At 52.9% G+C, this 25192-nt stretch overlaps 1 protein-coding gene and 1 non-coding gene across 3 annotated transcripts; both read left to right on the top strand.

Moving 5' to 3' along the window:
• Positions 1 to 395: 395 nt before the first annotated feature.
• On the top strand, positions 396 to 499 carry LOC111529849. The gene has a single exon (XR_002727609.1). It is a non-coding gene; the product is annotated as a U6 spliceosomal RNA (small nuclear RNA).
• Positions 500 to 2267: 1768 nt separating this feature from the next.
• ANHX (anomalous homeobox) lies at positions 2268 to 19876 on the top strand. Of its 2 annotated transcripts, XM_031936246.1 has the most exons (10): positions 2268 to 2694; positions 4107 to 4377; positions 6806 to 6933; positions 10504 to 10627; positions 11329 to 11545; positions 12044 to 12164; positions 12659 to 12951; positions 16788 to 16935; positions 18844 to 18928; positions 19236 to 19876. In XM_031936246.1, the coding sequence occupies exons 2-10, from the start codon at positions 4129 to 4131 to the stop codon at positions 19320 to 19322; spliced, it is 1452 nt and encodes a 483-aa protein (XP_031792106.1). In that variant the 5' UTR covers positions 2268 to 2694; positions 4107 to 4128; the 3' UTR covers positions 19323 to 19876. The 2 variants fall into 2 exon arrangements, with proteins under 2 accessions (XP_031792106.1, XP_023052542.2); XM_023196774.2 differs by lacking the exon at positions 12659 to 12951 and having other exon boundaries at positions 16807 to 16935.
• Positions 19877 to 25192: the final 5316 nt, after the last annotated feature.

Genomic DNA, 25192 nt, shown 5'->3' with positions numbered 1-25192 from the left:
CAAGACCAGCCTAACCAACTTGGTAAAACCCCATCTCTACTAAAACTACAAAATTAGCTGGGCGTGGTGGCACATGCCTGTAATCCCAGATACTCAGGAGGCTGAGGCAGGAGAATCACATGAACCCAGGAGGCGGAGGCTGTGGTGAACTGAGATCATGTCCAACCTGGTCAACCAGAGTGACACTCCATCAAAAAAAAAAAAATTAAGGTGGTGGGTAGGTTTGTCCTCATTTAGAACACTTGCAATTTAAACACTGAAGTTCTGAAGTTAAGAATGTAGACTTTTTTGGCTAGTCAAGTGAAGCAGTGGAAGTAGAGAAAAATCTTTACATGGTTGTGATCAGTCAGTTGTAAACACCACCGCACTTGAAGTAGCCAAGGTTGTGGACTTTTGTGCTCACTTTGGCAGCACATGTACTGAAAGTGGAATGACACGGAGATGAGCATGGTCCCTGTGCAAGGATGACACACAAATTCATGAAGCTCCATATTGTTTTAAAAAAGAAGGTAGAAGCCACATGCAGTGGCTCACGTCTGTAATCCCAGCACTTTGAGAAGCCGAGGTGGGTGGATCACTTGAGGTCAGGAGTTCCAGACCAGCCTGGCCAACAAGGTGAAACCCCATCTCTACTAAAAATACAAAAATGAGCTGGACATGGTGGTGCGCACCTGTAATCCCAGCTACTCGGGAGGCTGAGGCTGGAGAATCACTTAAACCTGGGAGGCAGAGGTTGCAGTGAGCAGAGATCGTGCCACTGCACTCCAGCCTGGGTGCAGAGCAAGACTCCATCTCAAAAAATAATAAAAAAAATAAAAAAGAAGGTAGACTTTCGAGTCTGACAATTAAGAGAAGCCAGCCTGGGCAACACAGCAAGGTCATGTGCCTAAAAAAATAAAAATACATTAAAAATGTGTTGAATTCATTTAAATCGAACAATGTAGATACTTCGACATTTTCGGCCCCATTGTTTTACATTTGTTGGTGCTTAATGGTAGCGAGCAATCGGGACTATTGCTCTCCTCTGTTCTGCACCTCAGACAGCTGCAGTCTGTTCTCCACCCCCTCAGGGGTCTCCAGTCCAAAGAGACTCAGTCAGTCAGTGCTGCTTCTCCACAACCTTGTTGTCCTGTTCTTTACACTCCTTAAAAAGAAATTTAAAAATAGAAAACCACAGAAGTATTTTATAAAAATTAGAAAATGTGGATAAGCAAAAAGAAAATTAAAATGCCTAAAAATGATACTAAAACAAAGTGGTAATTGAATCACCCCAGAGCCACCAGGGTTTAGGATGTGGCATGCATCATTTTATCTCCGCTTTCCACGTGGACTCTTACATCTGTCTTAGAACACAGCATTCTGCTGTACAATGTATCACGATCATCAGCTGGGCCCAAGAGACCTCAGCATCACTACTAATAACCTTCCAGGAATCCATCCCCTGTCTGAACCTGGTTTATTTCTCAAATCTTCCGCCAGAGACTTGGATTGTTTTCACATCTTCACTGGAACAAACACTGAAATGTTTATCCTGCGTGTCTTCAATTACTGACTTTTTTCCTTCCAGTTACACCTTAACTACCTTTGAAAACCAACTCAAGGCCGGGCACAGTGGCGCACAACTGTGGTTTGGGAGGCTGAGGCGGGAGGATCACTTGACCCCAAGAGGTTGAGGCTGAAGTGAGCTCTGATTGCACCGCGGTACTCCAGCCTGGGCCACACAGCGAGACCCCGCCTCTAAACAAACAACTCAAGGTCTTTGGTCCTGCATTGCCGGGTACCTTCCGAACTTACTGTATAAAACACCAAACCCCCCCCCCAAAAAAAAAAACAAAAAAAAACCCCACAAACCCACACACACAAAAAAACTATTAACTCCACAAGGGCAGAGGCTGGACTGTGCCCGTGCCAGGACTTGGGGTGTTCGGTCATCTTGCAGCCACCTTTTCACCAGGTCTGCGAGGATCCCACCCCGGCCCCCGGATCGCCCAGTTGTGCCCGGAACGCCGGGGGTCACGGAGGTCAGCCGTGGTCAGGCTGCTCTAGGCTTCCCCTGAGGGAACCGCCCTCAGGGCCCACCTGGGTGGAGCCTCCGCCGAGGCTGAGGTCAGAACTCCGCTTGGACCCGGGCGCGTCCTCTGGGGGTCTGTTCCAGCGGCGCCCTCCTCCCCGGCGCTGGGGAAGCGCTGCGCCCCAGAGCCGCGACCCCAGCTTGACTCGGCTGCGCCTGCGGCGCCAGCACCAGGGCGGGCAGCGCAGGGTCACCCGTGGGTCACGACTCGCTCGGCTCCGCTGCAGGGCAGGGGTCACGGCGCCCTCCCCCACCCACCCCGCACCCCGCGATCCGCAGGCCTGCTCCCTCCGGCGCTCGAGAACGCAAAGCTCCAGGCCTTTCTGACCCCGCACTGCGCACCCCAGAAACCCCAGGTCCTCCGGGACGCCCGGGACTCCTCGGACCCGCAGATGCCACGTACACCGGATCCCCCACAGACCCCTCAGCTCCCCCGGGTTCCGCGGTCGCCCCGGAGGCTGAGGGGCGCGCGTCCCCGGGACGGCTTGTGGGCGGGACCTCGCGGGGATTGGCCGCGGCCTGGATACTTTGTAGCACCCGCACCTTCTGCGGGGCCCCGCGCCTCCTCGCCAGTCCCGGGTGCGCGCCAAGCACGTGCGCCAGGGCTGAAGTGGTCCCGGAGGGTGAGGGGCGCGCGGGCAGGGGAGGGTCCGGGCGGGTGAGGGACGCCCGGGCAGAGGGGTCCTGGAGGGTGAGGGGCACGAGGGCAGGAGTCCCTGAGGGTAAGGGGGGCCCACGGAGGGTGAGGGGGGCGCGGGGGCCGGGGTGAGGCTGAGGGCGGAGCCTCCCGGGCTGGAGCTCCAGGCAGCAGTTTCGGCCTCAGGGAGCAGCGCGCCAGAAAGGTAGGGAGGCGGGGGCCATGGCTGGGGGGCCACAGTCGGGAAGTCACGCAGAGCCACCTCCCGCGACCCTACCCCTCCATTCAGCCGGAGCCGGGTGCCCCTCAGGGCACCGGGCGGACAGGCCAAGGTACCCCACGGGAACCTTTTTCCTTCCTGAAATGGCAGAAACCCCGCCCCTCCCAGAGCCGGTGGGGGTTGGCGTTGCAGGAAACCCAGGCCTGGGAGCCTCCTCTGCCCTCCTCCAAGGCCTCTGCAGCCTCTGCTCCCCCAAGGGACCCCGGGTCCAGGGCCTCCTGCCCACTGTGGCAGCTGGAAACGCAGAGCCCTGACTTGGGACCCGGGTGAGATGGCGCTAGAGCCCGGGAAGGGGTGGAGTAGACGAGGTCGTGTCCCTTGGCGGGGCACGGGAGATGATGCAGGCAGAAAGAGCCCCTCGCCAGGGAGCGCACAGCCTAGCTGGTTCTTTGAGGCCCTGAGGGTTTACAAAATTTTTCGAATAACGGTGTATTCCGCAGAAGTAAGATCGATTGGGAGAGGTTTTATGTTGGGAAAAGCAGTCACTGGCAGCTGCCTAAATGTCCTCAGGGGAGGCCCCGTTAGAACAAGTCAAGGTCCCTCCTGTGTGGATGCAGGACCAAGCGTGTGATTGCAAAGTGTGTCTTTGACACTGTTTGGATTAAGTATTGGCATAAGCTGTTTCTGCTGTTAAAACAAGTGCATGTATGTGGATTCAGATGGAAGGCCTTGGCATCCACTAGTGACCCCTGCACACAAGGTCCCTACCCTACCGAGCCCAGACAAGGAGTGAGATGAAACATAATCACGACGTGTATGACAGCGTGGAGGAAAGAAAGGGCAAGCAGAGCTGAGAGGAGCAGGGTGGGCTGTGGGCCAGGTGCCAGGTGGAAGGTTCAGAGAAGTGGAGGAGCTGTTGCATACAGTGCCCAGCCCAGTGCTTGGTGCACAGCCGTGTTTGTTAAGGACTAAAGTATATTGGGGATTAGAAGGAAATTCTAGAGGATGTCTGCTGTGGTGCTGCACTCTCTCGGAATATGTGAGGTCTTACTCCTACTCTACAAGTGTCCATGGCTCACGAGCCGTGGCATCACCTGCTTTGCAGAGTGGGTTGGGCAATTGACAGAAAGGACGTGGTCAGTGTTGGCCATTCTTGTGACTGTTCTCTGTGTTGGCAGAGTGGCCACGACCCAGCACAGGATGCAGAGCTTCCTGACTCTGCTGAAGGAGCATGAGGACACCCGTGCACCCCCAGCAGAGCTGGTGACCCTTGCAGGCAGACTGTGCCGGGATTTCCAGGATGACCTTGCCCAAGTGCAGCCTTTGGTCGCAGCCATTCTGGACAGCTCGCTCCGCCTGCACCTGCTGGACAATGCAGATGTGGCCCTGGCGTGTGCTCGTGTCCTGGACCAGCAGGAGCAGCAGCAGGCAGCTTGCCGGCTCCTGGAGGTAGGCCTGGGCTACAGGCGTGGGGTACAGAGAGAGGTAGCAACTTCTCCAGGCAGCCTCCACCCATGCCAGGCACTGCAGCAATACCGGGGAGTTAGTAGGAACCCGTTGGCTGGAGGTCCAACCCCAGGCCTTGGAAAAACGTGGGGGGCAGATTTTATATAAGCTTAGTCCACTCTCATGTTACTAAACTGTAACTAGTTTGGTAATCTGTCATTCGTCAAATCCCTATTGAGTGGTGATCTGTGACAGGCATGATGCCAACAAAGTGAGTGAATAAAATGCAGTCCTGCCTTTGGAGAGCCAACATCTTAGCGAGGCCTTCAGACAGACCCCCTCTCATCCTCTGGCTGCAAGTCTGCAATGGAGAACTCTGAAAAACAACAGTATCTTTGTCACTCACCTGCTGGTACCTTCAACCTCAACGCATTAGGCATTGAACCTGACCTGTGCTGATCTGAAGCTATTTACAGTGTTTATTATTCCAACTAATGTGACCTCTGAACGTTTTGTATGCTTGATGACAGGACACTGCCCCAGGTGGTGCTGAGTGGTGCATGTCGTGTGCCGGACGCCTGTGTTACTTGCTGAAATCTGAAAAATTCTGAATTGCAGAACACGTGTGGCCCAAAGGGCTTCCAAAAAGGAATTTGAATGCCTATTTTTCCTTTCTTTGACCCTGTAATACAGTCCATGCATAATTCATTGTGAGTTTACCTTCAAGATACTCAGTTCCTTCCAACCCCACCCCCCCAACCAAGCTAGTGCAGTGTCTTCCTGCTCCTCCACCTGTTCACACAGCAGCCAGAGGGACTTTTTACAATGCAGATGATGTCATGGTGTGCCCCTGAGCAGTGGCTCCCAGAGCCGGGGCCTGAGCCTGCTGCCGTCCTCTCACCTCTGGCTCCTCCCAGCCTCCTCTGCAGTGGCCACACCAGTCTCCTTGCCATTCCGACTCCCGAGATATTTCCCTGTCCCAAGGCCTTTGCAGGTCTTTCCCTCTGTTAGAGGCTGGCGCCTGGCTCTCCGTGTGGCTGGTGCCTTCCTACCCTTCTAGTCTCTACTTTAAATGTCAACCCATGGAGGTGGTGTCTCCCTCACGCTCCAGTATTGCCCCCTCATTATCCCTTTTCTGTCCCTTCCTGTGTTTGTAACTAGAAGGTTGTTTGTCAATGTGCCTTCCATCTGCCTCCCTTACTGCACTGAAGGCCCACAAGGCAGGGCCGCCACAGCCTTTCTCACTGCAAGATCGGCTATACAGCATGACACCTAGAACCTAGCAGGGCTCAAGGTCTTTCAAATCTGTCAAAATCAATGAAGTAAACAAATGAGGGAGTGCAGAGTTAGAGCTGTAACGACTGCCGTGAAGGCGACCGCTGGCATCAGTGATGAGAACCCCTGGAGAGGAGTTAGAAGCTCAGTCAGGGTGAGCCATGAGTATGTCTGAGGAGGTGACTTGTAGCTGAGACCTGGGAGGCGTGAAGGGACCACCACGTCAAGAACGGGCAGCAACCCCAGCCTGTGCAGGGTGTTCCTGCCCAGTCCTGCCCCCAAGTCAGGGCAGGGGGAGGTTCCCATGCAGGTTCCCTGAAGGCTGTGTGCTGAGAGGAGACGGGGGCACAGAGCCATCGGCTCTGAGGGGTCACTGCTGAGCAAGACTGGGCCTCTCTGATGCCTCAGAGAGAAAGCTGAATGATTCTCAGCACCCCCCTTGCCAGGATGGTCCAGGCAACACTGTAGTTAAAGGCCAGTGTGGGGCCACAGGGATCACTCCTGTGGCAGATGATTGGAATTAAGGAAATGATGGGAGCCACACAGGAATCACGGGAGACCAGCACCAGGCATCCTCCATCATCAGCAAAGTCCGGTTAAGTGGACGGGACCCCTTTATCCCCCTCACCTTAGAATGTGCCGAGTACCCGAGGGGCCAGTACTACTGCTGGGAGACAAAGGTCTTTCACGTAAGACCTGAATCACACATCAGGCCCTCAAATCACACCATGTGGTTATAACTACTGCTCCACCTCTCCTTTGCTGTTGGCCAAAGGAGAATTATTGGACTTCCCTTGCCACATGTGCCTTACCTTTGAGGTACAGCTGGGAGCTGTGCTCATCTTGTGTTTTGGGGAGGGTTGAAGGTTTAAAGGCAGACTGATGTGAGTGCATCTGCCCAAGGTCTGTGAGGTGACCTGGCAGGCCTAGGGTCATACCGCTGGGCCTGCTGAGAATGGAGCGGGGGCTGTCTGACTCACGCCTGCATTGCGTGGCCACACTAGCACTTTGTAACATCAGTGGATTTGAACCCAGAACCCTGCTCTTCCCATCACTGCCTTCCCCAAGGCTGAGTCGGTTTGGGATGGCAGACGCAGGTCCCAAAAGTGTTCCAGGATGGGCAGGTGGCCAGCGCTCAGTACACTCTTCTTGGCAGGGGTGCCAGGTGCCAGGAGGCAGCCAGGAACTGGTGCAGCTCTGGAACGACATCCACTACCGTCTGGTCATGAGGAGGCTGGGCGTGGCTGCGCTCACCCCGGTGCAGAAGTTCCGCTGCAGGAAGAGGTAACCCAGAAGCCTTTACTTGTGCATATTTCATGGGGATCCCGAGGGATTAGATGGACCGTGCAAACCCCAGGGGGGCTGAAGCAAAGTAGAGGTGAGGAGATGCGGACGGGAAGTGTCCGCCAGAGCAGTAATAGTCATAGTGTAGTCAGCATAACATGGCTTCAGTGTGGGTCACACCTGTGCTGGATGCTGGTCACTGAGCTACACTCTCCACCAGCCACTTCAGTCAGCTGATGGCTGGAAATGGATGACTGACCGCAAGGTGACTGAGGCTAAGGCCATCCTGATCATCTCCGCCCAGCATCCACCCAGGGACTGGCCAGAAAGGGGGCCCTCGGGCCAGGAACAGTGGAGGTGGAGGGCAGGTGGGAGCGGCACAGCATGTGTCCCCAGGTCATCTAATCCCCACATCTGGGCTCTGGGTGGCCACTGAGGGGCTGCAAGGCCTTTTAAAGAAGTGAGAGTGAGAATGTTGCCAGTGTTAGCATGAGTTACACGCCAGGTGCTCAGAACAGTGCCAGGCACATGATAGGCACTAAGTAAGTGGTAGTCCTTGTCATCGCCACCTTTATCAGCACTAAATTTATGCTACTACTAGTAATTATTATTATCACCATCATCACCACTTATGGATGAGGAAACGGAGGCACAGAAAGGGTAACCTGAGGTTCCACACAAGAGAGAGGTGCAAAGCCAGGACTCTAGCCCAGACACTGAGAAATTGGAGCCTTTAAAAAAAATTGAGACAGGGTCTTGCTCCATTGCCCAGACGAGCATGCAGTGGCACCGTCACGACTCACTGCAGCCTCAACTTCCCGGGCTCAAGCGATCTTCCCACCTCAGCCCCCCAAGTAGCTGTGACCACCATGACCGGCTAATTTTTAATTTTTTGTAGAGACAGGGTCTTGCTGTATTTCCCAGGCTGGTCTCAAACTCCTGGGAGCCTTTACTCTTCATCTCAGGTGCTCTCCACTGGTCAGGAAAGGGCTGTAGATCTTGCTGTGAACTCCTGACAGCCCAAGTCATGAAAGATTCCTGAGCCACAGGGCCTGGTCGATAAGAATCCTGGTCGCTGGAGGAAGAAGACGTGGATACCTTTTTGGCCCAGAGAATGTTCTTGTGTGGTACCCATCAGAGTGACGGAGTAAGACAAGTCATCAGAAGCCCTGCAGTAAATCAGCTGTGGGGTCTTCAGGGGATGTGACTGTAGCCCTCCATGGGCATGCTGGCAGCCCGCCAGAGTGCAGTGGTGTCATCTTGTAGACATGTTTGCTAAGTGTCCCCTGCCTGCTGGGTTCTGGGAGGTGCTGGGGATGAAGGCCAGGCTCTGCCTTCATGGAACTGACAGTGGGATGTGGACAATGGCTGAGAGACGAGGAAATAGAGTAGATCACATAATTCAGAGAGTGAGAAGTGCTATGCAGAGAATAGGTTCAGAAGAGGGCTGTGTGAGGTTGGCTGCTTTAGATGGGGTGGTCAGTGCAGGCTGGTCCTAGTCTTGGAGAGTCTTGAGTGTGGGGACGTGCCAGCCATGTGAGCAGAAGTTTCCAGGAAGGGGCAGCACATTCAAAGACTTGGGGTCAGAGAAGCTTGGTGTTCAGGGGCAGATGGGAAATATTTCGGGGTGTATGTGTTCACAGCCCTTGAAAAATGTGAAAACAATTCTTAGCCTGTGACTGTAGAAGCAGGTGGTGGAGCGGATTCACCCACCCTGCCCTAGAGGCTGATGAGCAGCAGGAGGACATTGGGCCTGCAGCCATGGTAGCTGCTGGTTTGGGTTATGACCATGCTGATGGTCCCCGGGGGGTGGCAGGAAGGGATGGCATCTGAGTCACACCAGATGCAGACACAGGGATCAGGAGTAGATGCTGGAGTTTCTGAGGGGTTCCAGGCATGGCCCAGGGCTGGGATAGTGGCTGGGGAAAGTGGACAGGATTGTGTCAGGGTAGATTTTGGAGGTGGAGCTGGGGGGTTTGCTGGTGGGCTGAACACATTAAAGGAGGTAAAGAGAGGACTGAAGTAGACTCCAGGGCTCTTGGCCTGTGTGGGAACCACCAGGAGCATGAGGGTTCCTTCACTGAAGTGCACAGGATCTGGGGAAAAGTTTGGAGAAGGGGGATGGAGTTCTTTTGTGATTCGTGATGTGTGAGATGCATTTTAGATGTCCAAGTAGGCACTGGGATGACACGTCTTCTATAGACAAGTAATATTGGTGCATATATCATCTTTTTCTTATGAAATATTCAAATCAGCTCAGCACTAGAGAGGAGCATAACCAGCTGGAACGCCCCCGGTGTCCAGCTCCAGCACTTCTCAGACATGTGTCCCTTTGTCATCTCTGTGAGTGACACTGAAACCCTGGTAGGGCACAGAGAAAGGAGGGGTCCTCTACGCTCAGGGGACAGACCTCTGGGACTTTGCAGCCCAGAGGAAGATGAGGAAGATTCGGCTGAGACGTGGCCAGTGAGAGGAAGAGAAAATCCAGCAGTGTGCAGAGTTCAGAAACCAGTGAGGCTGAGGAGGTGCCAGTTAAGAGGAGAGCTGAGAAATGAACTTTAGATTTTGTGAACTGGGCAAGTGCTTTCAGTGGCAAGGTGCAGGGATCCAGGTGTGTCACAGAGACAGGGAGACAGTGGCAGTGATCCAAGATCATTGTTTGAGAAGTTCAGCTGGGATGGGAGCAGAGTCATGGGGTAACCACTGGAGGTGAGAAATTTACAGAGCTTAGCAGCTCATGAGAATGACTTACTAGAAGAAATACTGATGGTGGGAAGCAGGGAGTTAGTTCAGGGGAGCGTTCTTAGTGATGTGGGAGATGAGCAGGTGCCACGGCTGGAGCCTCCCCTCACCAGGGGCCCCACAGGCATTTGAGGACTGCAGAAGAGCTGGCAGGTTTGGTGGGGGCACAGGTGATGCTTCTCTTCTGAGAACATCTTGGTGAAATGACAGCCAGATCACCCAAGGACAATGAGTCTTGGGAGGAGGTGTTGGGGGTGAGAGAAGAAGGGAGAAAGCTGACGTGGCCATGCAGGGTGGCAGGGGTGTGAGTGCTGCAAGCCTCAGAGGACTCATGCAAGAATGGGGCTGATGCCTGGAAACCAGCGATGAACAGAAGGCACTGCATGGAAAAGCACACACAGGGTGGCAGCCAAGTCCTGAGGACAACAGTGTGTGTGTGGGAGCTCCGTGGGCTGAGGACACCTGTGTGTGAGTACATCCAGGAAGGCCATGCACGGGGCCTCCATGGGTGAGGATGCCTGTGTGTGAGTATGTCCAGGAGGGCCATCCACGGGAGCTCCGTGGGCTGAGATGAACCCAGGAGCACTGCAGGGGCCCACAGAGGGTGCTCCTCACAGCCGCCTATAGATGTTCTAGAATAGCATATGTCAGGGTTGTGCATGTCTGTGGGAGAGACTCTAGTTTTCACTAACTGGAGGCAGAGAGAGGCATGCCCCAGGAGGAGGCACAGGGAAGGAAGTGTCACCTTCTGCAAAGGGCCAGGCCTGGAGAAGGGAACAGATTTGGAAGGGTCCTGTCTGTTAGCACCTCCTCACTGTCCTCACCCAGGAACCCTCCGCCCCCCTCCCTCTGCCCGGAGGGGCTGAAGAGCCGGAACTTCCCCAGAGAGGTTCGTGAGAAGCTGCACAATTTCGCTGTGAGGGTGAACACCAACCCCAGCAAGACTGAGAGGGTAAGAATAGAAGACACCAGGACCCAGGGGGTCCCCACCTGGTGCCTCCCCCTCCCCCAAGGGTGGACCTAGCAAGGGAGTCCCCCAAGGGTGGACTTACCCCCACCCCAGGCTCCTCAGTGGCCCCATCCCCCAGGGTGCTGTTGGCTTCAGCCTCTCCTCTGGACAGGGACCTTGTTGATGGGCAGCCCCTACAGACTGTCCTGTCTGCCACGTGAAAGGTTTCATTTTCTCACGTGGAGTCATAACATCGTGTCTGTGGCCCCACGGCTGCTCACTCAGCACCCACTGTGTGCCAGGCACCAGGACGATGGGTCGAGGCCTCCGCCGGCCAACACGCTCTCCACCGCCCAGTGGGTTTGTGCCAGGCACAGGCAGTGTGGTTCCCTCCAGTGGCTTCGGGTGGCCCTGGGCATGTTTTCTGGGTGGACCTAGCAAGGGCCCCACTCAGGGGGACATGCACGTGTGGCTGTGCAGACAGCCTGACCTGGCCTCACTGCTCAGGGCATGGGGATCAGCCCAGGGAGGCGAGGCCTGCATGTTCTGCTCATGCTCGCTGCTCCCTGCTGTCCTTGGAGAGGTTAGGCTGGAGAGGTCTCAGCCCCTTTCTTGGTGTAAATGAGCTGTCAGAGCCACTTCTACACACTCCCTGTCCTCAGGGAATGGAAGCGGGGCTAGAAGTGTTGTTGTTTTGGGGGCAGGAGAACTTGGCATTGGAGACAAGCTTGACCCCTGAGCAGGTGTACAACTGGTTTGCCAATTACCGGCGCCGCCAAAGAGCCCTTCCCCAGCACATGGAGCCAGCCCAGCAGGCCACAGCTGAAGACCCTGGTGCAAGGGAGAGGGGTCCTGACCTCCTGCAGCCCTCAGGCAACCCTCATGTTGACTCTGGGTTTGTGGACAGGCCTCAGCGGTCAGGTGAGTGGCCCGAGGGCCCCAGTCTCCTGGTAGTTGGGGAGCTGATTTCTGATGGGCCGGGCCTAGGTAGCCATGCTGATTACAGGGGTAGCCCTCCCCCAATCAGTAGGTTCCAGGTGTCCCTCTGTGGGGGCAAGATCACAGGGTCTGAGGGTCTGAGGCTCAAGACTGGCCCAGGCTGGGCTGTGGCTGCCCCTCTGCATTTCAAGGTCACTGTGTGGCCGGGCCAAGAGCTGGGCTGGGGAGGAGGGCATCATGTGGCCAGAGGAGGAGTTCGTGAGTCAGTTTGAGAAGTGAACCAAGCACCAGGATTTGGGGTGTCCTGGGTTGGCAGTTATGGATTGTTGGTTCACACCAAAGATAGGACAAGAAGCAAAAATATTGGGATGGCCCCATGGCAACAACCTTTTCCAGCCAGCAGGGCTGCTCATACCTGCTGGGAAGGAGGCTGGGAACCAGAGCCTCACTAAGCCTTCCCTCCCATCTCATTACTTTCAGAGGAACGTGAGGAAAAGGGGCCTCCACAGTCCCCACAGACCACCCAAGGACCATGGGAGCCACTGGCCTTAGCCCCAGCCTTTCCTGCAGATGAGACAGTCTCAAAGCCACTGGATGTCAGGTACTATCATCTCCATGGCCATGGAATCATCTCACTTATTCAGTTCCCTTTCCTCAGGTGGAAACTGGGGCATGGAGTAGGCATAGGGGTGACAGGACCCCCACACTGGGATCAGGTCAGACCCCAGGGAGAGGGAAGCCACCAGCAAGGGGCCCCTGTCAGGGACTGGGGTGGGGGACAGTTTCTTCTGACCCCACACGTGCTCCTGCCGCCTGACTCACCTCCTGAGTTCATGTCTGTCTTGGAGAATGTGGGGACAGACTTAGAAAGAAACACATGCAGGCCTGCCACGTAAAGACAAACCCAGCTGTCCCTGTAGTTTGTTTCTAGTACTTTGTCTGTTTTGATTTTCATTGAGTTAATACCAGCCAGTATCTCTTGAGTTCCTACTGCACACCAGTGCTGTGTGAGCACATCGTGCACCCTAGGCTCCCTCCTGCCTGCCCTGAGGGAGGCTCTGCCCACCAAGAGACAGTGTTCTCCATGTCCCCCAGGTCTCTGCCGGGTGGCGAGATGTACCAGGAGGGGCCTGGCCATGATCCTGCCACCCTCCCCCTCTTCTGCCCTGGCCCTGGCCTCTGCCCTCGGGCTGCTGGCAATGACATGCTGGACCCCTCTCTGGCTGCCCCTGAATCTTGGCTGATGTCTCTTGCACTGGCGTCCTCCAAGGAAGTGTCCTTCCAGCCTGGGCAGCTGGTCCACAGCCATGGGCTGGACTTCATGATGGGCCCTGCAGACACCACTGTGGCTGTGCCCATTGCCACCCTTGGAGATCCCAGCCCTACAGGTGGGTCCACTTCAGACAGACCATGAGTTTCAGCACCAGACACTGTGACTACTCAGGTCCTGTTTGAGGGGATAGAAGTGTGGGTCGGGCCACATGGCTTGAACCCATGGTATTTGATAAGACCTGGAACCAATGTAGCCAGAACAAAGACTCTTCCCACAAACATCCCAGATTATTTCTCATCTATTTTAGTGTGTGTGTGTGTGTGTGTGTGTATGTGTGTATGCATATCACTGAAGAGGAAGAGTTAAGTTGAAAGGAAGGAGCTACCATCCTGTGCTCTCCACTGCAGACCACTTGATTTATCTGTTAACACCGGGTGCAGCAGAGGAGGCTGAGCTCCTTAGACTCCCCACTTGTCCACCCCCCTTACCTGTAGTAGAGATCCCACGATTTTAGTTTCTAAGTTACTGAAGCTGTAAAATCATTTAAAGAATATGTATTTAGATGTATATTTTGTCCAGAATCGTGTGATTTCTCACTTTGTAAGGAGGAAATTGGCGCTATGAAATTTCTTTTTTTTTTTTTCTGAGATGGAGTCTTGCTCTGTCGCCCAGGCTAGAGTGCAGTGGCACAATCTCGGCTCACTGCAACCTCCGCCTCCAAGGTTCAAGCGATTCTCCTGCCTCAGCCTCCCGAGTAGGTGGAACTACAGGCACCTGCCACCACGCCTGGCTAATTTTTCATATTTTCAGTAGAGACGGGGTTTCACCATGTTAGCCAGGCTGGTCTCAAACTCCTGACCTCAAGTGATCCACCCACCTCAGCCTCCCAAAATGCTGGGATTATAGGTGTGAGCCACTGTGCCCAGCCAAATTCACCTATATTTAATATTCTATGGGTATATACATCTTTTCTCTTCAGCTTTTTTTTCTTCTTGGAGCTTTTCCGTGCCTTTCCTTTTTCTTTTTACATTGTCCGTTTTCATCACATTTTTAACATCTTCCAGCATTTGAAGGATCCCATCTGAAAACTCACTGCTGGGGGCCCTCCATTTTCCCTTTCCCATCCAAGTGACAGCTCCCTAGGCCTGGAGTGAAGCCACTGTCCACAGTGCTCCCATGCTGCTTCCCTGGGTTTACTCCAGGGTGTCCTGAATTTCAGGTCTGGTTCTTTCTTTATTGGACTCCCTTGTTTTGTTTGCCAACGGTTTCAGTTAACTTTGCGAGAAAGAGTGCCTGCAAGATAAATTATCCGAGTCCTCATTTGTTCGAAAAATGTCTTTAGTCTGTTCTCAAGTTTGCTTAACAGTTTTACAAGGACGGAATTCTGAGTCGAAATACTTTTTACCCCTCATAATTTCTTGGAGCTTTTAGATTCTTTTTTCTTTTCTTTTTTTCTTTTTTGGTCTTAAAGTTCTGACATTTCACACTGAGGGTCCGAGGTGTGGGTCTTTTTACTTCATCTTGCTGTTAAGACTTTAATCTTAAAGAATAAAGTCTCCTGACTGGGCGCAGTGGCTCACACCTGTAATCACAGCACTTTGGGAGGCCGAGGCAGGCGGATCATGAGGTCAAGAGATCGAGACCAACCTGGCCGATATGCTGAAACCCCATCTGTACTCAAAAATATAAAAAAATTAGCTGGGCATGGTGGCGTTCGCCTGTAGTCCCAGCTACGTGGGAGGCTGAGGCAGGATAATCACTTGAACACAGGAGGTGGAGGTTGCAGTGAGCCGAGATTGCACCGCTGCACTCCAGCCTGGGTGACAGAGTGAGGCTCTGTCTCAAAAAATAATAGTAAGGTCTCCTATAAGCTCTGAGCATTTTTTCCTAATATCCTTTGATAGTATCTTTGATAAGTTCCTGCTTCCATGTTTTCAGCTCTCTCTTTAAAGCACAAGTGTTATTTGTATGTTGGAACTCTGGGACCAATCTCCCAAAGAATTTACCTTTTATCTTGTATTTTTTTAATTGCATGTGTGTTTTGGGTATTTCTTAAATTCTGTTGTCTGATTTTTTTGTTTCAACAGTTGTATATCTTTTTTTTTTTTTTTTTTTTTTTTGAGACGAAGTTTCGATCTTGTTGCCCAGGCTGGAATGCAATGGCGCGATCTCGGCTCACTGAAACGTCTGCCTCCCAGGTTCAAGCGATTCTTTTGCCTCAGCCTCCCAAGTACCTGGGATTACAGGCATGTGCTACCACGCTGGCTAATTTTGTATTTTTAGTTGAGATGGGGTTTCACCATGTTGGTCAGTCTGGTCTCGAACTCCTGACCTCCGATGATCCACCCGTCTCAGCCTCTGAAAGTGTGGGATTATGGGCGCGAGCCTTCATGCCCGGCCAACAGTTGTATATCTTAAGAGAATTTCAATCCTTCTTTACAGATCTCTGAACTCTTCTTCCTTCATAGATTATGTTACTTTCTATGGATGCAATATCTTATACTTCTCTAAGGTTCCTAATAACAATTTTTTAAATGTGCTTCATTGACTGAATGCAGGACTGTTGGGACTGTGGATTCTGGCCCTTCCTTGATGCAGGGCCAGAAAGAGGAAGGGATCTTAGGGCTCTCTCCTCTGGAGAGGACTCGTCAGTTTGATCATACTGACCTTTCCTTTTTTGCTGTCCTTTTTATTTAACTGTTGGAGACTCACATGTGCCTGTCTAAACCTAACGAGGCTGGAGTGGCGACGGTCACTGGTGTCTTCACACTGGGACAAGAGGAGCTGGTCTTCAAACCTGGGGCCTGCACAAGTGAGGGGGGATGTTCTGTGGGAATCAGCGAAGTCCTTTGTTCTGTCTGTGGAAACCCCTGCCTTCGGGTTCCCTGCTGCTGCCTGGGCACCTGGATGCTCTCCCTCTCTTGAGCTCCTTGTGCATCTCAGCCCCTGCCCCACACCCCAGCTCCCTGCCAGACACCCCATCCCCATGGGCTGCACTTGCGTCCTGACTGCACAATGTGGACATTGTGCTCATGGCTTTCCCTTTCTCTTGGAAAGAGAATGTGTAATCTATTGCTGTACTATGATGGATGGAACCAGAATGTCCAAACTGGTGCTTGAACATTATTTCTTCTCTCTAGAGTGTCTGTAAGGTCTGCATGAAAGAAGAAATAGCAGAAAGCAGGCACATGGTCAGGAAGGTCCCTTTGACCTAAGAAGGCCCTGGGCAGCTGGGCACCAGGTTAGGTGGTCACTCTGCTGTACAGGAAGGAGGACCACGTGAGCCTCACCCCGAGGCCTGTTGTTCTGTGTCTTTAGATCAGGGCTATCTTAATGCTTGTTTTACAGCCTAATAGACTCAGGGCAGGAAAAAATCCCGCCTTTTCAGGCCACAGCTCTCCTAAATGTCCACCCAGAATTGACCAAATCCACAGTAGCTTGTCTAAGAGCGAGAGATGTTCTGAGATACGCTCTGGAAAGTCACCGGGAGTGGAAACTAGTGACAGCTTATACCTCAATGGCATCTTGGTAACCTTGGTAGGAGGTAACAGTGGAAACCACCAAGGGCTGGTGGCCGAGCACTCCGTGAACCAGCCACAAGAGGAGACTGAGGGCTCCTGGCACATTCTTCTGCACCAGCAGGACGGAGCAAGCTGCAGACTCTGACTCTGGCACTGAAGGCACATGAGGTCTGCCATGACAGCAGCATTTAAAGTCAGCAGAATGCAACCGCATCTTGGTCTCTGGAAGCCTGGAAAGGCTGTTGAGATCAATGGTTGCGACAGTTGCTTCCTCAGAGAGGGAGACTGAGGCCCAGGGACCGTGAGTCTGGTTCACGTGGCCCGGGCTGGTGGGGCCGCAGGCTGCATCTGCTTTGAGGTCTTGGTTGCGTCACACGTGAGCTGTGCTCCTTTCTCCTGCCAGTGTACTGTGGAATCTCATTACATGCAGGGTTTGCTGGCCCCCCCAGTGGCTATCCCCAGAGCGTGCAGTTGGAGGAGGGTATGGGCACAAGCGGTGGACAGACAGAGCTACGGGTGGGCAGCTTCCTGGTGACACAGCCCCCACTGCAAGCTCCTGAATTCATCCTCACCCAGAGGTAAGTCCTGAAGAGCCACACAGGCCTGGACAATACTTACCACGGGCCACAAGGTACGGTAATGCCCAATTTATAGACTCACCATCCCAGACTGTGCAGACAGGGCCCTTTCCTTTGGATTGCTGAAAACTGTAACAGTCCCCCGTAGCCTACATCTACGAAGAAAAGGGTGGTTTTTCTCTCCAAAGGGCACCCCAAAACATCAGAGCAGATGTGGGCATCCCATTTATTGGTCATGATCTGGGTTCACCCTTCCCCTCAAATCACCCTGGACCCCAGCAGCCTCTTGCTGGAGTTTCCTTTTCCCTGAGCAAACACTCAGTTTTTGAGCAGAATCAAGATCCCGATTTTCTATTCTGAATTGTAGTTTTAAAGGGACTTGGGGGGTCTGGAACAGCCTCCCTGACACTTGCTGTTGATAGTGTTAGTGCTGTACACTTTAGAAACAGAAGATGACCAGGGCCTTCGGGGCCAGCACAGCAGGTGGGATCCTGCAGAGACAGGAGGGATGGAGGAGTGTGGCAGGGTGGCCTGGGGTCCTCTGGTAGGGAGGCGATCACCCCCACCACTCCTGTTCTAGCAGACGCCCCATCTTCTCTACAGGAGGGCCACCAGGAGCAGAGCAGGTCCCGAGGGTGTGGGGTCTCCCTCATCAAGGAGCTGAATCCAGGTTGACTCAAGGCTCGTGCTAGTGAGGGCAGAATTACAGGGGGACAGAGGAGAAAAGGGGGGACGGTCCCTGAATCACATGGTCTGCTTGCAGAAACAGCCAGATTGTGAGAAAATGTACACCACACAGGTGGACTCACTTTTCCATTCATGGCTGAGAGCTGAGACCAGGCAGAGTCTGCCATGGCCACGGTGTCCCCTGTGTCTCACCTGACCTCTCCACATGGCCATCTCGACCCCTCCTCTTGCTCCCCCAACTCCCATGCCTCCCCACTCCGATCTGAAGGCCATGCTTCAACCTGAGAACATCAGTTCCTTCGTTCAAAGTGGCTTCGTTGAGGTGTAATTGGCTGTACATGTGTAGATGGAGCACCTGAATTTTCTCAGTGTGACTTTCGCATCCACACGAGGCCACCACTGTGATGAAGGTCTTCAATGTACCCTTCTGTCCTTCGCCTCTCCCTGGCCACCCAGGACCATGGATCTGCTTCTGTCACTAAGGATTTGCTGCATTTTATAGAATTTCATGTAAATACGGTATACTTTCGGGTCTTTTTTTGCTCTGGTCTGGCTTCCTTCACTCTGCATGACGACTTTGAGAGTCGCCGTGTTGTGGATGCATGAACAGTTCATTCCTCTCTGCGGAGCGACGTGCCATGGCATGGATGTGCTACAGCTTCTTCACCCTCATCCTATGGATGGGGATTTGGGGGCATCACAGATAAGGCTGCTGTGAACATCCCATATTGCTGTGAACATCCCGTATGTGTATAGTCTGCACACCTGCCTTCATTTCTCATGGTGCATGCCCAGGAGAGCCGTGGCCATGTCACGTGCTAGGTATGCGTTGACCTTGCTGAGGAACCACCGACCCTTGCCCTGAGTGACTGTGCCGTGCGTCCCTGCTCTCCCTCTTGCTCCCCGAAATCTTGTCTCCACAGCCCAGGCCTGTTCCTCCTTTGAGGTCTGTTTCCTCCACATTTTTGCTCACTGGCTCTTCCATGAGCCTGCTCTGAGCCCTCTGTGCAGTTGCCCCTATGACCCACCAGGTGACCCTGCTCTCCGTGTAACACATTCCCCTCATAACACCCTACATACATTACAGCCCTGCAGGAAGAGAGTCTGTTCTGATAAGTCAAGTACTAGCATGGCTCCTGTTGAAGAAAGCACAGCTGGGTGGATTTTGTCACCCAGTGCCCCCTTGAGACAGGGCCTATCCTTACACTGTGTCTTTTCCAGCCCTCTGGAGCTGGCCCCAGCCCCATCTGCCTTCCCCGGCCCTGTGTCTGCCATGGAGCTGAGCCAGGCCCTGCCCTCCAGCCAGGTGAGGCTTCCCTATGAGCACTAAAGGATTCCCTCTCTACTCCTGGATCTGCAGCTCATGGTGCTGAGGAGGGTTCAGCTCGTGCCACTGGAGGGAATACACCAGGCAAAGATGAACAAGGGACAAGGATGATTTGTGGCTAGACATTACTGGACTGGGAGCTGGGGTGAGGGATGCTGTGGGGCAACATTCCCTCCTGAGCCCAGACTTGGGGGGGTCTTCCCAAGGTCAGGAGGTGCCTAGGTGGGAGGGCCGATCTTGAGCCTGGAAAGGAAGCCTCTGTGTTTAACATTGTGTTTTCTTCCAGGTGCAGTGTTCCAACAGCCAGGCCTCTGGTGATGCCTTCTGGGGAGCCAGGATGCTCCTTGAGTTTTCAGGGAGCAGCCTGGGCTGAGCTATCCTCGGGAGCCAGGCGGCACCCCAGGAGGAGCAGATGTGGATGGTCTGGCTGGTCAACACAAGGAGTTGCAGAGCTTTATCCTGAATACCTAAAATGAAGGTCCCTAGAGTTCCCCTGGGGGCTCTGCTGAAAAGCATTGAGAGATTCTTTCCCACTGCCATGTTTGACTAGTTTGGTTGGCAATTCCCTGTAGTTGAGAAATGTTCATGGGATCAGGAGTCAAAGGTGTCCCACTCAGGCAGCTCTGGATCAGTCAGGCTCCAGGGCACTAGTGTGCAGAGAAGGCCATTCTAGAGAGGGGAGTGTTCTGCTGCTGGCTGCCTTGCCATCTGCCCATGCACAAGGCCAGACTTTTCCACCAAGTTAACTGAGTGAGGTATGAGGAGTGTCCTGAGATTTCTGCGTGTGGGGACTTCCAGTACTGAGAGGCAAACCTGTCTGCGAATGGCCCAGGCAGAGCAGAGTAGGCTGGGTTTTCCCTTCAGGTTGTAATTCACTGTGTCTATGACACAAATGTTGTCAATTAAAGTTTAATGTTTTGAACTCCCTTGTATTCACTTAACCATGTATCCTGGGCATCTGTCCATGCCAAAGTACAGAGATGAACATCAGCCTTTCCACCCGGGGCCAGCGTTTCATGATGTGGGTGTACGTTAATCATGCAGCAGTGTCCGACAGATGGACATCTGGATGGTTTCTAGTGTCTGTTTTATATGCAGCATTTGGATGGGCAACCCTGTCCTCTGCCCTTTGCCCTTCACCTGGTTATTATTAGGATAAATTCCTGGAAGCTGAATTTCTGGGTGGGTTATGGTAGCCCTAGGTGTGGACTGTGGGTTTTGGAGTGTCTGTGACTGACCTTGTGCTCACCTGGCCACGTGCCCACCTCAGCGGAGAGCCACAAGTGGTCTGGGCTGAGGTCAATAGCCCTTAACCCAGAGAATTCAGACTCTGGTCCTGCTCTCAGGAGCTCCCAGTCTGCTCTGTGAGAGACAGGAGCACAAATACCAACCTTCCTGTGGAGTCATGGGTGGAACAGGAGAAGGAGCCATGGCTGGGAGATCTGACAGTGGGGGTCGGGGGAACAGGAGAATCTTGACGGAGGTTGGAGAAGCGTATTGTGATAGGAAGGGAATGGGGTAGTGCGGCAAAGAGAACAGAAGCTTTGGTATCTGGCGACCATTGCATTGCTCACCTGTGGCCCCATGTATCCCTGGCAATCCCCAGGCCTGGAGAAGCAGGAGGACACTGGGACCAGCTTCCTAGCGATCCTGAGTTTCAAGAATGTGCTGCCAGCCGGGTGGTGTGGAGTGGAGGGAACAGCTGCTCGCCTACCTGTCGCAGTAGAACCGGCCCCCATGTTCCCCACAGGCCGGCTCCCCCAGACTCAGAGGGCAGAAGCAGCAGCAGTGACTACTGTGCCTTGGGCTGCTATGGGCGGCACCACCCTTTGGCCCTCCCAGGAAACACACAGAGCCTGGGCCTAACCCAGCCCTGGGCTGGGGCCTTTCCTGCAACCAGCAGGGCCCAGAGACCCAGCAAAGAGGCACTGGGTGCTAGCTGGTCACAGCCAGAGGCCCAGGCTGCACAAGGATCTCCAGGGCATGTTGTTCCCTCCTGTCCTCAGCAGGTCTGTCCTGAACGTTCTAGAGTCCTGACTCAGACAGCTGTATCATGTCCATCCTAGAGAAAATGGACTAAAGTCTCTGGAGCCAGCCCTTGGCTAGGACTGGACCTCCTGAAAGGGGATCCCTAGCCGTGGTTGCAGGTCCTACCAGGATGGAGGATGGAGGCTCCTCACTGTCTCTCTTCACCTGTGAGGAGGAGCTGCTACCCACAGGCCCTTCCTTCCCATCTCCTTTCTGGCTTTATCCCTGGCCTCTGTGACAATGGGATGTGGCCCCACAGCCTGTTCTGCTCTCACCCCATTAAAGGACCAGCCTGAGTCCAGTGGACACAGGTGAGGCACCATGACCAAGTGGTGTGACCCCTTTCTGTGCCTTCCTGAGGCACCTGTCTAGAGAATGAAGGGACATAATGGCTGTTCCAGTGGATTGAAGGCTGGGAGGAGGGGCCAAGAGAGGTATGAGGGGTGGGGTTTCACCAGCCCTGGGCTTTCTGGACTCCAGGGACAGCGGGGTGGAGGCTCAGGTCAGTTCCAGTGACAGTAAGGTAGAGGCTCAGGACAGCCCCAGGGACAGCGGGGTGGAGGCTCAGGACAGCCCCAGGGACAGTGGGGTGAAGGCTCAGGTGCAGCCCCAGGGACAGCAGGGTGGAAGCTAAAACAGCTCCAGGAGACTGAGAACTGAGACCAGGACTTCCAGACAGAGTGGAAATGACCACCCAATAGCAGTGGTGGCCCATGAAGGGCCCTACTTCCCTGACTCGCCCTCTCGGGTGGGCTTGGGAGGCAGCTGTGGACTGGAGAGAGTGGTGGATGGAGCATGCCTGTGTTCCTTTCCTATGGCTGCTGTAACAAAGCACCACAAACTGAGAGGCTTAGAGCAACAGAGATTTGTCGTCTCCGAGTTGGGAAATCCAGGAGACCGAGTCATGCTCTCTCTGAAGAGTGGGAAGGATCGCACCCGGGCCTCTCCCCAGTTCTGCTTGTTTCTTGGCTTGTGACATCGAAGCTTCAGTCTTCACAAGCCTTCCTCCTTGTATGCATGTCTGTGTCCAAATTCCCCCTTTTTTATAAGGACGTAATCATAGTGGATTAAGGCTGGCTCTAATTACTTCATCTCACATTTATCATCGCAAAGACCCTATTTCCATATAAAGCCACATTCACAGCTACCGGGGGTCAGTACTTGAACATATGAATTTGGGGGATATAATCCAACCCCAGCAGTGTCTCTGTCTCTGCTGGTGATCGCCACATCCCTGCTGGTGCCAGGTAACCATGGCCCCTCCCAGGGTGCCCCATCCTTGTACCTGGTGCTCCAGGCAGTTCGCCGAAGGGCCTAACTGCTGGATTTGGGGCTGGCATTGGGATCCCTTGCCCAGTAAAGGCTGGATTCAGACTGTTCTGGGGTTGAGGTGCTGGTGTTTTGAAGGCAGGAAAAACCAGAGGCTGGTCCTTCTCTGGATGCTGAGCCACAGCAGGGGACCTCTCCTGGGGGCTCCCATGCCTCCTGTGGCCTAGGCAGAAAGTACTTACAGTCCCAGGCCCCCAAAGGCAAAAGCCCCTTCTGACTCAGATAGCATCCCTCCCACTCTGCTTGCCTGCAGAGCCCCTGAAGTTTTCTGGGGGACCTCAGTGCAGCTGAATCATCAGGGGTGAGGCAGGCCCTAGAGTTGATCTTCAGCATACAGAGAGTGGAAGGGGTGTGGATGGCAGGGAGGTGCAGGTGGCCTCAGTTCTAACTAAATATTACAATACTAGCATGATTCCACTTCCTGGAGCTGACCTCTGGGGAGCCCCAGGCTGGTGTATTTATGATAGGGTCTGTGTGGCTCATGAGGCTTCACGCAGAACCTGAGCCATCTCATGACCAGACAAGTGCCCCCACAGCTGGGTTACCTCTTCTGTGTGGCCTGGACACAGGTTCATATGACTCACAAACTTTGAGTGGCACCTGGAGACCAGGTTCTGGGCTGGAACCTGAATGTGAAGCCACTTGGAGCTGTGTGATTGTGGGTGAATCATTCAGTCACCTGAGCCTGGCCCTCCCCTCTGCAAAAGGAACTAGCCATACCTAGCAGATTGCTGTGAGTCATCTGAGCAAGACACCTGCATGGTGGTGGTCAGAAAACACTGATTTCTCCTTGTTGAAATGGGACAACGCTGGGAGATCACGTGATGAGGTATGAATTACAGCAAAGCAAGTTTCAGAAGACCCTGTGTGCCCTAAGGAGGCACTGCTGATCACTCGGTGTCTGTGACGGCATCAGAGAGAAGGTGACCTGGACCTGGAATGACGAAACGGCCACGGGTTTAGGAGCTGGCAGATGGTGTGGCTGGAGCACATGTCTGGAATGTGGTTGGCCAGGCTCAGGCAGCACTGGGCTGTGGAGGGGCTTAAACGTGAGGCTAAGAGGGCCCACCCTGGTGAGGGAATGCCGTGGACTAAATTTTTTTATTGAGGTAGAATTTACACATAAAATTAACTTTTAAAAATGTACACTTCTGTGACATTTAGTTCATGTACAGCATTGTGCAGCCACCACCTCTTCGTTCCAAGATAGCTTCATCACTCCAAAGGAAATTCTCTCTCAATTAAGCAGCTGTCACACATTCCATCCTCCCTCCGACCCCTGACAACCTGCTGTCTCTTTGGATTTACCCATTATGGGTATTTCATATAAGTGGTATCATACATTATGTGACCTTTTTGTGTCCAGCTTCTTTCTACACATTGCTTTTATCTTTGTAGAGATAAGAGTCTTGCTATGCTGCCCAGACTGGACTTGAACTCTCAGGCTCAAGCGACCTCCCACCTCAACCTCCCAAGTAGCTGGGATTAAGGTGTGTGGCCGTGTGCTGGGTTCTCAGCACAATGTTTTTCCTCCATGTTGTAGCAAGGGTCAACCACAGCAGCTTTGCCATTTTACAGCGGTGTTCACGTTTCTCCACTTCTTTGTCAGCACTTGTTTCTGGTTTGCTTTTAAAATAATAGCCATTCTGATGGGTATGGAATGTTATCTCATTATATTTTTTATTTATATTTCCATGATGGCTAGTGATGTTGAGCATTGTTTCATATGCTATTTGCATATCTTATTTACAGAAAAGTCTCTTCATTTTGATCTTGGGCTTTTTGTTGTTGGGTTGTAAGAGTTCTTTATATATTCTGGATACTAGACCCTCATCAGGTATATTATTTTACAGTGTCTTTTCTCCCATATTCACTTTTTTTTTTTTTTTTTTTTTTTTTTTTGAGACAGAGTCTTGCTCTGTTGCCCAGGCTGGAGTGCAGTGGTGAGATCTGGGCTCACTGCAAGCTCCGCCTCCCAGGTTCACACCATTCTCCTACCTCAGCCTCCCGAGTAGCTGGGACTACAGGTGCCCACCACCATGCCTGGCTAATTTTTTGTATTTTTTAATAGAGACAGGGTTTCACCATGTTAGCCAGGATGGTCTCAATCTCCTGACCTCATGATCTGCCTGCCTTGGCCTCCCAAAGTGCTGGGATTACAGGCATGCACACCTGGCCTTTTTTTTTTTTTTTGAGACAGAATCTTGCTTTCTTGCTCTGTCACCTGGGCTGCAGTGCAGTGGCGTGATCTTGGCTCACTGCAGCCTCCACTTGCAGCTTCAAATGATCTCCCTGCCTCAGCTTCCGGAGTAGCTGGGATTAAAGGTACATGCCACCACACCCAGCTAATTATTTATTTATTTATTTATTTATTTATTTATTTTGTATTTTTAGTAGAGATGGGGTTTCACCAAGTCGTCCAGGCTGGTCTTGCACTCCTGACCTCAAGTGATCCTCCCACCTTGGCCTCCCAAAGTGCTGGGATTACAGGCATGAGCCACCGCACCCAGCCTCTTTTCACTTTCTTGATAGTGTCCATTGATGTCTAAAGTTTTCAATTTTGATAAAGTCCAATTTATCTATTTTTAATTTTGTTTCCCATGCTTCTAGTGTCACATCCAAGAAATCATTGCCAAATCCAATGCCAACAAGCAGATGAAAAGATTTTCAACACCACTAGCCATTAGGTACATGAAAATCAAAGAGATTTTCTCTTTGAGAAAATCACAGTGAGATACCATTTCATACCCATTAGAGTGGATATTATAAAAAATATGGAGGCCAGGTGCAGTGGTTCAAGCCTGTAATCCCAGCACTTTGGGAGGCCGAGGTGAGTGGATCACTTGAGGACAGGAGTCTGAGACTAGCCTGGCCTGGCCAACATGG

Source organism: Piliocolobus tephrosceles, chromosome 10, assembly GCF_002776525.5.
Source record: "Piliocolobus tephrosceles isolate RC106 chromosome 10, ASM277652v3, whole genome shotgun sequence".
In the NCBI taxonomy this organism is placed as follows: Eukaryota; Metazoa; Chordata; class Mammalia; order Primates; family Cercopithecidae; genus Piliocolobus; species Piliocolobus tephrosceles.
Note: the sequence above shows the minus strand (reverse complement) of the source record. Positions and strands in the feature narration are given on the sequence as shown.

Bases quoted from the DNA above. Each gene is read 5' to 3' on its own strand.
- ANHX (XM_031936246.1), top strand. From the start codon at position 4,129: ATGCAGAGCTTCCTGACTCTGCTGAAGGAGCATGAGGACACCCGTGCA. The intron at 16,936-18,843 runs GTAAGTCCTGAA...TGTCTTTTCCAG, and splicing joins GAATTCATCCTCACCCAGAG to CCCTCTGGAGCTGGCCCCAG. The intron at 18,929-19,235 runs GTGAGGCTTCCC...GTTTTCTTCCAG, and splicing joins AGGCCCTGCCCTCCAGCCAG to GTGCAGTGTTCCAACAGCCA.